At 42.4% G+C, this 12521-nt stretch overlaps 2 protein-coding genes and 1 long non-coding RNA gene across 12 annotated transcripts in view; 1 reads left to right on the forward strand and 2 right to left on the reverse strand.

The window, feature by feature from the left end:
• LOC141928285 (uncharacterized) overlaps positions 1–516 on the reverse strand; it is a 66116-nt gene extending 65600 nt beyond the window's left edge. The window contains exon 1 of the long non-coding RNA XR_012624715.1: positions 310–516. This is a non-coding gene — a long non-coding RNA (uncharacterized LOC141928285). The remainder of the gene's footprint in view (positions 1–309) is intronic.
• A 107-nt stretch (positions 517–623) lies between these two features.
• Positions 624–9019, forward strand: LOC141928220 (histone-lysine N-methyltransferase SETMAR). Of its 9 annotated transcripts, none has more exons than XR_012624698.1 (5): positions 632–727; positions 2495–3443; positions 4958–5058; positions 5187–7022; positions 8348–9019. XR_012624698.1 is itself a non-coding variant. In XM_074836078.1 (2 exons), exons 1-2 carry the CDS (start codon positions 650–652, stop codon positions 3305–3307), a joined length of 891 nt encoding a protein of 296 aa, XP_074692179.1. In that variant the 5' UTR covers positions 632–649; the 3' UTR covers positions 3308–3732. The 9 variants fall into 9 exon arrangements, 1 of the variants encoding a protein (XP_074692179.1); XR_012624696.1 differs by lacking the exon at positions 8348–9019 and adding an exon at positions 7845–8267; XR_012624697.1 differs by lacking the exon at positions 8348–9019 and adding an exon at positions 7887–8267.
• The window catches only part of SUMF1 (sulfatase modifying factor 1), a 38239-nt gene continuing 33055 nt past the window's right edge, over positions 7338–12521 (reverse strand). The window contains exons 8-9 of one of the 2 annotated variants that reach the window (XM_074836075.1): positions 10868–10927; positions 7338–8063 (exon numbers count right to left, since the gene is read on the reverse strand). In XM_074836075.1, coding sequence (XP_074692176.1) covers positions 7965–8063; positions 10868–10927 — 159 coding nt within the window. In that variant the 3' untranslated portion in view covers positions 7338–7964. Of the gene's footprint in view, positions 8064–10867; positions 10928–12521 lie in introns of those variants that run through there. The other variant, XR_012624691.1, reaches the window with a different exon arrangement.

A 12521-nucleotide genomic window follows, 5' to 3' on the forward strand; every position in this document is an offset into this window, starting at 1 on the left:
AAGTAGCCAAGGGGAAGATTTGGGCCTTGTTCTGCATTCTTGTAGGTACAAACCTGCCATATCTTTTTCCATCCCCAACAGTAGGAGGCTGCTCTTTGTACTGCCCAGCTATAGCTGGCCTTTTAAGATCTGAACACAAGACTTTCCACCCACATTACTGAACACATTAGCTTACTTAAAAATGAAAATATAAAGAGTTCAATTAAAAGTGTAAACCACCCAGGAAGAATTTAAAAACCAAACTCAAAAACCCCCTAACTTTAATACCTTCAAAATAAGAATTTATAGTCACATGAAGAATTAAAATACCTCAATAGCTTGTAACTAACATTTGAAGTTACTCTGTTTTGAGTACTTTCACCCATGTCACAAAATACCACAGTGGTTTCTGGAAGAGCAGCCCTATTGCAGGGAGCAACCCACAGTGACAGCCACACCGCACCGCACCGGCCTCGCTGACGGAAGGGGCGCCACAAGATGGCGGCTGCCGGCCAGCGCCCCTTCCCGCGCCGCCGCGCTCAGCCGCCACCGCGCCTGCGCGTCCCAACGCGGCGGAGCGTGTCACTCCCTCCGCCCAACCAAAGAGCGGCTTCGGCCCGGATCAGCCAATCCCCACAGGGCCAGGGGGCGGGGCGGTGGCGGCCGGGCCATGGCGGAGCTGAGCGGCGGGCTGGAGCCGGTGGCTGTGGGGTTGTGGCCGCCCGGGGAGGCCCCGCCGGCCTTTCAGGTGAGGGGCGGAGACTGCGGCCACCCCGGGAACCGGGACGGGGACGGGGGGGACCGGGAAGGGGACGGGAGGAGACGGGGGGGCGCCAGCACGACCCGCGGCGCCGTCCCCTCCGCCAGCCCGGCCCCTGCCCTTCGGTATAACGCCCAACGCGGGCTGTGGGGTCGTTACATCTTCGCGACCAACCCCCTCGGCAGCAGTCTCGTTTTGCGCTCTTTCTTCGCCGTGCATTTCAGTTACATATATATACATTTTTTTTCTCAGTATGTGGCGTTTTGTACACCTTAATCGCGCAGTTAAGACGTCACCTTTTAGGAGGAATAAAGTTGTTGTGCTACAGGGTGTTAGTATCGACCGTACGCTGAAACTAGACTGGGAGTAAAAATGTGACAGACTTGACAGGTGCTTCCCGCTACACAACCATCTGAAGTGGTCTACAAGAAAAGATGTTATCTAAAAAGATAGAACAATGCTTTAAAAGTCTTTTTTCATACTTTCTTTGGCATAGTCTGGTTTCTGCCATTTTCTATATTACTTGTAGTAAGTTCCAAACACATTTCATGGAAGTACACCTGATTGCCTAGGAGTTTGCTTCAGTGATATTAGTGAGCCTTTAGAAAACAGAATGAAGAAGCTTCTAGTAAACCAGGATAAAAAATAAAAGACCTAATGCAGATAGACCCTAAATTTCCTGGTCTGCTAGTATTTAACAGAAGTAGGAAAGCTTGTAGTTACTGAATGGGAGAAGATGGGACTAGGTAAGGGACTACTACACTTGTTTTTGAGTAAAGCCAAATGACTGAAAAGCTGATGTTTATGAAAAAAGAAACTTCCAAATGAACTGGCATGTTTTGCAACACCCAGAAGCTACCAGACATAAGAAACTGTGAAATGTAATATTTAGTAATAGCACATACTCCCAACTTTCTAAATAAAGCTTTGCAAGCAGAATGCTGAGAAGAAAGTAAAAATATACATGTAGCTGTCTTTATATTTTGATTTTCAAATTCAGCAAAGTTTCTGTTTTTATTTTGTAGCAGACCATGGTTCTATAATCATTCACCTGCTGGGGGCATTAGTGTAATTTTGAGAACCTGATTTTCAACTTGGGTCACTTGAACTGAACCACATCTATTCCTGCAGACAGTATTTAGAGTGCAGCAAATACCACCTCACATTCTACCCTGACAATAGGAGTTAGCTCAGCTTTTTTGTAAATACATAGAGGTGTGCTACTGCAACACCATCATCAGTTTCTAATAGAATCAGCAGGAGCAAGGTTGAATGCAACATTTTGGAGAGAAAAACTGAAAGTATCTTCATTTGTAACAAAAAAGGGCATTTGAAATTCTGTGACTTAAAATAGCTACAGACTAACCTTACAGATTACCCAGCGTTTTGAAGGGGGAAAGATTAAAGATACCTTGCTATTTCTGTAAATAAAAAACATATCTAGTAAACTAGATCCAATTAGCTGATATGTTTTTCCTGCTAAGAAATTTTTTTTTTGTCTAGTAGACCATTTTGAGAAATTCAGTCACTAACAGACTATTGATTCTTTTTCGGTCTATATAGAATATCTGATTTGCATCTTTAAAAATGTTTTAGAAAAGTTAGACTTGAAGTTAAAAGTTTACAGGAAAATGAAGTGTTCATGTTCAGTGCAGACATCAGTTGTTGCCAGACACAGACTTCTTAAAAATCTGATAGCCTCGGTGGAAAGAAGCAGTGAACGTGACAAGGATTTGACTCTTGTTCTCTTTGCAGTATAGCCCAGACAATGTGGCTGGAGCAGACGGAGACATTGACCCCATGGAAATCACCTTTCCAGGCTGTTCTTGTCTTACCAGCTCCTGTGTGGTTCACCTGTGCTCGTGTCTTCGCCATGGTGAAAATTACAACGGTTTGTGCCTCAAGCCTACACAGCAAGAGGAGGAGTACGCCAGGCCCATTTTTGAGTGCAATGCCATGTGCCAGTGTGGTGAATCCTGCCAAAACAGGGTTGTTCAGAGGGGTTTGCAATTCAGACTTGAGGTATTCAAGACTGAGAAGAAAGGGTGGGGTCTGCGCACTCTGGAATTCATAGCTAAAGGAAGATTTGTTTGTGAATATGCTGGTGAAGTTTTAGGCTTTAATGAGGCACAAAGAAGAATTCAGGCCCAGACGTCAAAGGATTCAAACTATATTATAGCAGTGAGGGAACACCTCCATAGTGGTCGGATATTGGAGACGTTTGTCGACCCTACGTACATTGGTAACGTAGGCAGATTCCTGAATCATTCCTGTGAACCAAATTTATTTATGGTGCCAGTTCGAGTTGACTCAATGGTGCCTAAACTGGCACTTTTTGCAGCCACTGATATTTCTGCTGGAGAAGAACTTTCATATGATTATTCTGGAAGATTCCATAATCTACCAATAACTAACAGAGAACAAAAATCTTTAGAGGAAGATAACAGATTGAGAAAACCTTGCTACTGTGGTTCCCGCACATGTGCTTCCTTCTTACCTTGGGACACCTCCCTCTTTTCCACACCAGGTGCCTGTTCAGGGAGCTCTCCAGAGCTTTTCAGCCCCTAAGCACAGTAGTTGAATTGCAATTAAATAGAACTCTGATTGTGTATTCCACCAGGGAAACAGGTGTGGTTTTGAGTAACAGCTAAAAAACAAGATTCTGAGAATTAACTTCATGCAACATCCCAGACTTGCTTTCAAGGTGGGTAGTATGAAGGAATACAAGCTTCAAGATGTTCCAAAATCAGTTACTAAGCCAGGGCTGGTGTTTTTTTTTCTTGTTTTCTTCTGACAGCTTGCTATGTGTTAAAGCACTTCTCTCAGTTTGTACCTTTCAGAAAAAACTAACTTTAACATTGGTGCACAGAAGAGACATGATAACAATGAGAGATGTCACTGAAAAATTACACAAGAGAATGAGACCAAGGAATGTTGACATTTGTAAGAAGGGCATTAGGTTTCTTAAATACCATTAAAATAAATATTTTTTTTTTAAATTACTTGCTATAAATTTTTTTGTTCCACAAAAATAACTAATTGTTGATGTAAAAACCTGCCCAGAAAGATTAGTTTGAATAATTTGTGTCCCTCCCTGCCCTTTCCCACCTCCAGTCACATCTAGCTGCATGCCAAAATCAGATTTTAAGTGACCAGTTCAGCTCCATTACCATTTAGCTTCTGTGTAGATGGCACAGCACTGCAGGCTCTGAGAAGTACAATCAACCCATCTTTTTAAATCCCGTCTATCTCAAGACTCATCTAATAAGATTTCTGCAATAACAACAAGCAGCACATCCATGTTACTTTCCAGCACTGTTATGACACACTCAGGAAACAAATTCAGACTGCAGTCTCGAGCAGGATGATGCTGCTATTCTGACTTCTGAAATAGATTAAAGTAGGAAATAGAGAAATGTATCTGAACCACAAGAAATCTGTCTGTTTACATTGTTGAACGGCTGGCAGACATGTGAGTGTTCCTTTCAGCGACTGATTTGTTCTCCTGCAGAGCCAGACAGTACTAGGCAAGGCCTGGCCTTTCCCAGCAGAGGGAGAAGGTCATTGCCTCTTTTTGGCATTTGTGGGCAAGTCTGACCCATATACGCCACTTCACTGCACGTCTCCTACACCAGGGGTATGCGAGAGCGCTTGCTGGACGGGGTACGTTCTGCAGTTGCACGTTACTTCACTTCCTTTCCAGTAAGATCAAATTAAGGAAGCTTCAAACAGGCTTGTTTTGAATTTCCCCCAACTTTGATACACAAACCACATAAACTGCAACGCTACTTATGACAGTCACGCCACAGTGTGCCATCAGTGGCACAAACGCCTGTGTTATCTGTTCCCTACGGTTTGATCTTTAACTGTATTCATAAGCTTTGACAACATACAGACACAAGGCAGCACATCTTAGGGGATAAGCTTTTCTGCAGGCCATTGGCAACTTTTTATAAAAATAAAAGACAACTTTGATTTAGACCTGTAAGATTAACCTAATACTAACAAGGGATAAAGGACATTTTGCTGCTATTATTTTGCTATTTGCCGAACAAAATCTTACTTTGTGTTTACCTATACTTCTTTAATAAGCTTCAGTGTTAGCTTTTCTCCATTTGATATATATCCTCATACTTCCGTTATGAAGAACTGCTGTTGGGATTTATATATGGCTGTGGTTTTAATTTAAGATAAAGATACCATGTCATTTTTCTTCAGGTTAATCATTGTCAGTACAGAAAGCTCCCAGAGGATTTCAGCTGCTTGTCAAAAGTTTGCAAGCTGAGTGGCCATGAACTTCATTCCTTGCCTGATATAAGGTACCTGCTTCTATAGAGGACAAGTTCTCCAGATCCCATAACTGGGAATGATACCAGAGTACAGCGGGGGTTGCGTGGTCTCTTGTCCTGTGTAGGGGCTCATCTGGTTTTCTTTTCTTCCCCTGAAGGGCATCACGCCAGCCACTTTGAGCCTGCAGGACTGGAGGGGTGAGAGTGGATGATCCAATCTTCTTCCTTTCCCTCCTGGAAAAAGTTCCAAGACCAGTTTTATATCATCTGTATTCCTTGTTTTCAAGATGATGGTATGGTTTGTTAGCTTCCTGTTATGAATATGCACTTGGCATGATTTTGAATAGTTAAGGAAGTGTAGATTAAAAAAAAAAAAACCCAAAACAGAGAACCCCAAACACCATGAGCAGTATCTAGTCCTTGCATCACCAGCCTTAAACCAGAGAACAACCAAGCCTTCTGTCTGCACAACCCTACTCTTTCCATCCCCGCCAGCTGATGCTGCTTCTCGCAAGTGAACCGAGTATCAGTTACCTGGTTAGAAAAAACTTCCACAGCACAGAACAAGAGAGCCTTGTGCTGCTGAAAACAGCCAGCCACGTTAAAGGCCATGCAAGAACATGAAATAACTCCTTGTCATTGAGTTCTGAACCAGCGTGGCAATTGGTAACAGCCCTTTTCCACACACCACGTGTGTTATACTTCGCTATGCCTCAGCACAACAGCTGCCTGGGGGTGCGGACCAAAATCCTCTTGAAAGGAAAATTCCCTAACAAGGAACTGGAAAAGACAAGACACTTTTTTTCTACCTGCTACATTTCTGTTTACTTTTTCCTTCAGGTTCCTTTCAGCTTCAGGGCCCCCGTCTACCACTTCACCATTCAGTGTGTTCTTTCACATTGAATCCAATCACACAGCTCAAAAGGCTGAGCTCAGTGTAATCCTCCATCATTTCTGCTCTCCAAGTGCAGTAATGATTATCAGTTCCAGTATTCAATACTCAAACTTGGGGATTTACTTTCCCATTGAAATCTGATCAGATTAAATCAAGGATGTTTAATGAAAGATCTTGTAATAAAACACAGTAACCATTATCTAAACAAAAGCAGCATGACAGGGACACGTTCCACCATCTCCACAGAAGAACAGGAGGACTTTCCTCCACATGGCACCCACAGCACAATGAGTATTCACTGACAGATATATGGAATTGGGTGTATTTTTTTCAAGGATTTTTTTCCAGCATAACCAAAACCAAGACAAAATCTGTTATAAAGTACATTCCTTCTTGTGGCAGACACACACACCTTTTAGAAAGATAAAAGATAGAAAAATTCTTTCCCTATTACTCTCAATAAAATAGATGTTTTTAATGCATAGATTTTAATTAAACAGTTAAGGCTGGTAATGCAGTCTTTACAACACAGAATATTTACCACAGCTTTTACCATGCTTCTGGTAGTGCCAGGTCATAGTGGTGTGTTCTGGAATGTTTTTTTTCTGCTTGCTAGAATTCCCTTTACACACTGCTGGCAACCAGTGTTTGTTGATGGGCTCCCCAGATGTTCTCCAGTATCTTTTCAACATGAAACACTAAATGGAGGAGCTGGCAAATGATGGATTTGTATAACCCCAGGTTGTATTAAACCCAACTTCCTACAGAAAAGACAATGCTGGGGAAGACTGGCACCAATGCAAAAATTGTAGTTGATCCACCACCTTTTTCGCTGCTAGGTCTCAAGGCCGCAGAGAAGAGGGCCACGTTTGGAGGTGGTGAGGAGGCCTGTCAGGGCTGTGGCACAGCCAGCTGTGACACCTTCCCAAGGACAGCCCTTCTGGCACGGAGCTCGCTGCACAGGCCGCTGCTTGTTTGGGCTCCCGAGAGCAAGCAGGCGCCTGGCACAGAAATACGACCAGATACCGCCGTGTCCTAGAGCAAGCGACAGTGCAAACCACTGCCAAAGGCCTGAAATACATCCAGATCCCAAAATGAGGTAGCTCCCCTTCCCACTTTGCTTCCTCCTTGCTAAAATGCCTCTATTTTCTTAAGTGAGCTTTTTTTGTTGTTGGGGTGGTTTTTTTGGTTAAACAGAGAAAACAGTTTCAAAATCTACCTTATTAGGCTTTACAGCACACAGTTACATTTATCATCTTTTCACTTTAATGATCTATTCAAGTGAAATCACCTGTTAGCTTGAGTTTCTAATTATGCCATTTTTTCAATTTGCAAATAAAGCCTACACCCTGTCCAAGAGAAATTCCAAGGAAATTGCCAGTGTTTTTCCATCAGTAAACGTCTTCAGCATAAATAAATGCTTGAAATTTTATTCAAATATGTACATCATTTCTAATCATCACCCTGAGGATTATCATCCCTCAGTTGCAGAAAGCACTTTTGAAAGAGGAGCAAGTAGCTCACCAGAAAAAGCACATTTCTGGACCTGATTTTCACTGCAACAGTACTGTCTTCCAGTCCTCACCTCTTCTTAACTCCTTGTTTTCTTTTAAAGCTGTCTGAAATTTTATAAAGTCCTTGTTTATGGGATTTGAGTGTAGAAATTCAAACTATACATAAATAAAACTATTTAATAAAGAATTTTTCTAAAGGAATAATTAAACAAAATTAACCCTTTAAAACACAATCAGCATGTTCCTGCTCAGCTTTGTGCTAGCTCACTCAGAACACTCTTGCTAAAACCAACAGAATTCACCAACAAAAGTTTGGTCAGGATAGGAGTCCAGGCCAGGTTCCCCAAAGAGAAATACATGAAGGTTCTTAAAGCAATGTTGAGTAGTGTTGGATTTTTCTCCTTCAGCAGGAAGCCTAAGCACTAGCTCTTTCTCCTCTGTGTCACCAGCGAGTGACAGTCCCCACCCACATCTCTTCAGCCTTGGGTGATACAGCCCTTTGGGCACCGGCGCGACAGCCTGCTCGGTCAGAAGGCGTCTGCTGCGCAGCGGAATCCCAGGTTGGACGCGGAGCTGTCGGGGGTGTTCTGGCTACGGGCCGCACAGCGGTACCTGTAGCAGTGAGACTGCAGAGTAAGGAGAGAAAGTGAACTTCAGAGCAATCACAGCTTGTGCTTCCTTAGGCAAGAGCTTGTTAGATTAATACAGCACAACATTTCAAACGCTGTTCGACAGTTCTGATCCAGATCAAAATCACTGAGAAATAAGGGAAATCCCACTGTATACAGAGACCAGTCACAGCTGATACAAAAGGTAGTTTGAATGGCAAAGCGTCTGATAACATGAGTGTCAACTAATAACGTATCCTGTTTGGGGAAGAAGCTAAAATGCCCGTTCTGCTTCTCCTCAGACGAAGAGAGCACATCTCAGTGCCTTCATCTGTGCATCAGTACACCAAGTAACCACTGGACATGGACAGGTACTGGCACCTGTCAGAAACATTTCACTGAAGGAAAGAAGATTCACTTCTTTTCTGCAACAAGAAGAAAGGAATAACTGGAGGCAAACTCCTTTCCAGTATTCCTATGGCTAGCATTCTAGGGGCGTTATAATCAAGATATAATCTGGACCAGTGACTATAATAGCATTTATATTTAAAATTAAGCCACTGAAAATGCCTGAATTGCATTTCAGATATTCCTAGTAGACAGCTTTGAACACTGTCCTCCTCCAGAATGGGCTGAAATCACACAGACGCCTCTCAGGAAATGAAGGGATGAACCATCATTGCCATTTCATTTCCCTTAAGTGAGAACAGAGCACAGGTTATTTCACAGGACTTGTCCTCACACCCACCAGGCACAGCCATTTGATGCCACTAATGCGTGTCAGTGGGAAATACCTCCGTGCTTTCATTCCCAGTGCTGTCTTGTGCTTGTAGGGTTTGGTATTTCTGCAATAGACCCATTTAGATCAAAAATGTCATCTTAAAAGATTGAGAAAAGGACTGCTGCAGGGTCCTTTGTACAAGTCCTTTTAAGAAAGGCTGTTAACCAAATGGGACAAGGTCAGACATCTTCACAGCAAGATACAGACACTGATGTGTAATGTTTCATACATTCCCTGGCTGTACAGATTTGGCCGTCTCTCGGTGCATGTTAATATACTTACACTGCTTGAAAAAAAAAGAGAAGCCTGTGCTAGTCATGGTGCTACAGATTCTCAATTATCTAGCTTTAGGAATGATGGTTTCTGCACTGCAGAACTAACCAGTTTAAATGGTTTACTACATTAAATTAGTCTGACTGCCCAGAAGCAGTGGTCCATCGCAGCATGGAAGGACAGTTACACTGGTAATTTCACTAATAAAGCGCTGGGGATAGCAGACTGCATTTATGTAGCAAATGCAGTACAACCCATCCAAGCTCTGCCCCATTTTGCTGTTACTTCAAAAGATGTGGCTCAGGGTTTTTGTTCCTATCCTCCTGCTACCGGCTCCTGGCCTCTGACAAAAAACCACCACTTTCAGTCAGGCAGGTTCAGCTGCACATAGTCAGGCTCTGAGCCAGACTTGTGGAATGGCTGGGTTAAAAAGCAGACTTTTTTTTCTTTTTTTACCCCCCACCTTTTTTGGGGGGGAGTGGGAGGTAGCAGAGGAGAGTAGAGAGAAGAGGGTAGTTTTACTCCTTTAAACCAGATCCCTTCAGGAGCTTGGGCATAGCTACTAAACAGTTCAATTTGTAGAACTGGGAGGGTGGTGATGGCTGAAATGGGCTCTGCCATCCCCGCTGAGGCAGCACATCACCTGTGTCCATCTCCATCGTGGCCTCTCCACCAAAGGAGCGGCTGGTGCCCTCAAAGCACAGCGCACGCTGCCGCCTCGCATGCTGCAGAGCTCTACCCTGCACCTCCACAGTACCTGATAGGATTTAGAAGCTGAACTATCTTGAAAATAAAAGTAGCTGCTAAGCATACACGGAAGAAGGTGCAAACTTGAGCCTTTGTCAATTCCGGGAGGTAAAACAGCAGTAGAATAGATCGATTGGTCTGAACAGATTTTAAGCACATAATAAAGAGCCCTTGCACTAATAGTATTCAGTGGGGTTTTTTGTCTCAATACACAGCCTAGTTGTATCACCTACAAAAAAGACTAGGACAGACCAGAATCTTCACAAGCCTTTAAAATGGGTCACATAATTCATCACTGAAGAAGAGTCTATTCCAGCGTTAATTTAATCAAAACTGCTAATTAACATCTGACATTGATTTCACCTAAGAAGGAAATCAGTGTAGAAAATGGGATCTCACTGCAGAAAATTTAATCTAATTATGAGAATGATTTGCTAGCTACAGGCTTTGAAAGGGAAAAAGAACAGGACAGTTTTATAGAAAAAGGAGATCCACAATGAGCATTTTTTCCAGTGCTACGTGAACAGAGTTTAAAACATGGTTTGTGTCATGAACAGCGATTGCATTGTCGTAGTATCCAGACTTCTCAAAGAATTTCAAATCTGCTATCAGCTAAGCTGAAAAATTTGTCTCTCAGCAATCTTTCTGCAAACACCTGATAGCCTTTCTGGATCAAGAGCCATTCTAAAACTAAGAAAAGTCACATTCATACTTTCTACTTGTACGAGTATCACTCAAACACTATAATGAAAATCACATTAGAGGCACACATCAATTTTAACTTCTACATCTAAAAAACCATTCTGGGTAAAGCACAGTTTGTTTGTTTGTTTTAATTACAAGCTAACCAAAAAGAAGTCCTTAAGAACATTAGGTATTGCTCTTCTTTAAACTGCAATGAAACCCCTTAACAAGCATCCAGGCTGCCAGGAAACTCTGACAGAAGATCATTTGATTGTCAAGTCAGGTACTTCCAGAGGAAAGAGCAACATGAAAATACCTCAAGGCCTTTTCACATTACCTTATGGCACATATAGGATCCACCCTTCTTCACCCTGTCTGTCCCAGATGAGGGCCCTTTCTGTGGAGGAGAGGACACTGGTCACTATTCAAGGAAAAACAATTGCCAATTACAGGGTGAAAGGTAAAAAGATGTAAGAATAGGGAGGTGGATAAGGAACCGCCATACATAGTCAAAGTAAACACATTTCAGCTGTGTCTGTCTGAATCAGAAAACTTGAAAAAATTATGTTTAAAAGTTTTGCAGAGAGGTGAGAGTAATTGTGCTCCCTCTCCATTGCTGCAAATGTTTAACATTAGAGCTGCTGCCCAGCGCCAAGAGTGCCTCGTGCTTGGTTTCTGTAAAGCACCTGAGAACATGCTGTAAGAAGCACAGTGGCAATCACCAGAGAGCAATGATCTCTGAAAACAGATCCCTTTCTGTAGTTTCAGACATTTCCGAATGAGAGAGGAGGAATTTCACACACTGGCCTGTACACGTAATGAAATCTGTGATTCTCATCATTTCCACTGCTATGAAACACACACACGGAAACCCAGGAGCCTCCAAAAGGAATACGGAGAGCTTCCCCTTCTCTGAAGGCAGTGACACCCTTTGGTGGCCGGTTGCGATGAGGGCCTGTAATGCCCAATATTTGGTGCTTACTCCCTTCCCAGTCCAAAACCCAGTCTGAAACACAAGTTATTGACTGTGCAGCCAGACGTTCCATATCATCTCCCAGTCACCACGCTTGACATTTGTTACTATGTGGGATCACGACAGCTGAAGCGGCCTGCAGAAAGCACTGCACTTACCAGCAATTTTGTAATTGCATGTACATTTGCACTGTAATGCATGTGATTTCTTCAAAGCGTTTATGAAATTGGCCCTAGAAGTGATTTAACCAGGTTATTTCACTCTTCTTTTTCAATTCCAACTCCAAAGGATGGCCTGATGGTTCACGGAGAAAGCTGGGTTTCTTGATAACACACTCTTGCTTGCTCTGACACGTATTTATTACACAGGCAAGCAATTCTCCTGTGTCATTCCTTTTAGCTGTGAAAGTTACTTCTGCACTCAGCTAACACTTAGAGACTACTGCTATACTTCATGCTTCCCCTGTTGATGCCAAATATTTTTACAAGCTTTTTATACTCTATGTGCATTGAGAAACTACTTTTAGAAGGAACCACAAGGATATCTGTCTTATAGAAGTGACAAACAAGATCAAGAAAATAAATTGTGGTTTTAATTAACTGGCAAGCCTAGCCTAGAAATTAGTACTGTCACTAAGAATCCTCTCAAAGCTATAAGATTTGCATATATTTCTATTTCTGTACATGTTACACTGGCATGCAACAAAAACATTTCCTTACATGTACAAACCTGCAATAAAGAAATTTTCACTTTGAGGTACAAGCTGTTGTTTCTTCACTGGTTGGTAGGGTTTATAAATCAAGTCTGTATTTCTAGGCAAAACCGTATCAGAAGAATTTGAGGAATACAGGAAGAAAAAAGAGCCACGTAGTTCTCCAAATCCCTGCATTTTCTACTAAGACCATTACCTTGATCAATAAATAGAGGTTACAAGAAAGTCATCAGCCCAGTTTTTAGCATTAGGGAAAAAAAATTAATTGCTACAGAGCATGTAAATGATACAAAATAGTACCATTAG

Source organism: Strix aluco, chromosome 11 (genome assembly GCF_031877795.1).
Source record: "Strix aluco isolate bStrAlu1 chromosome 11, bStrAlu1.hap1, whole genome shotgun sequence".
NCBI classification, from domain to species: domain Eukaryota; kingdom Metazoa; phylum Chordata; class Aves; order Strigiformes; family Strigidae; genus Strix; species Strix aluco.

Coding starts and splice junctions, on each gene's coding strand:
- LOC141928220 (XM_074836078.1), top strand. CDS start 650: ATGGCGGAGCTGAGCGGCGGGCTGGAGCCGGTGGCTGTGGGGTTGTGG. Junction 728..2,494: donor AGGCCCCGCCGGCCTTTCAG/GTGAGGGGCGGA, acceptor TTCTCTTTGCAG/TATAGCCCAGACAATGTGGC.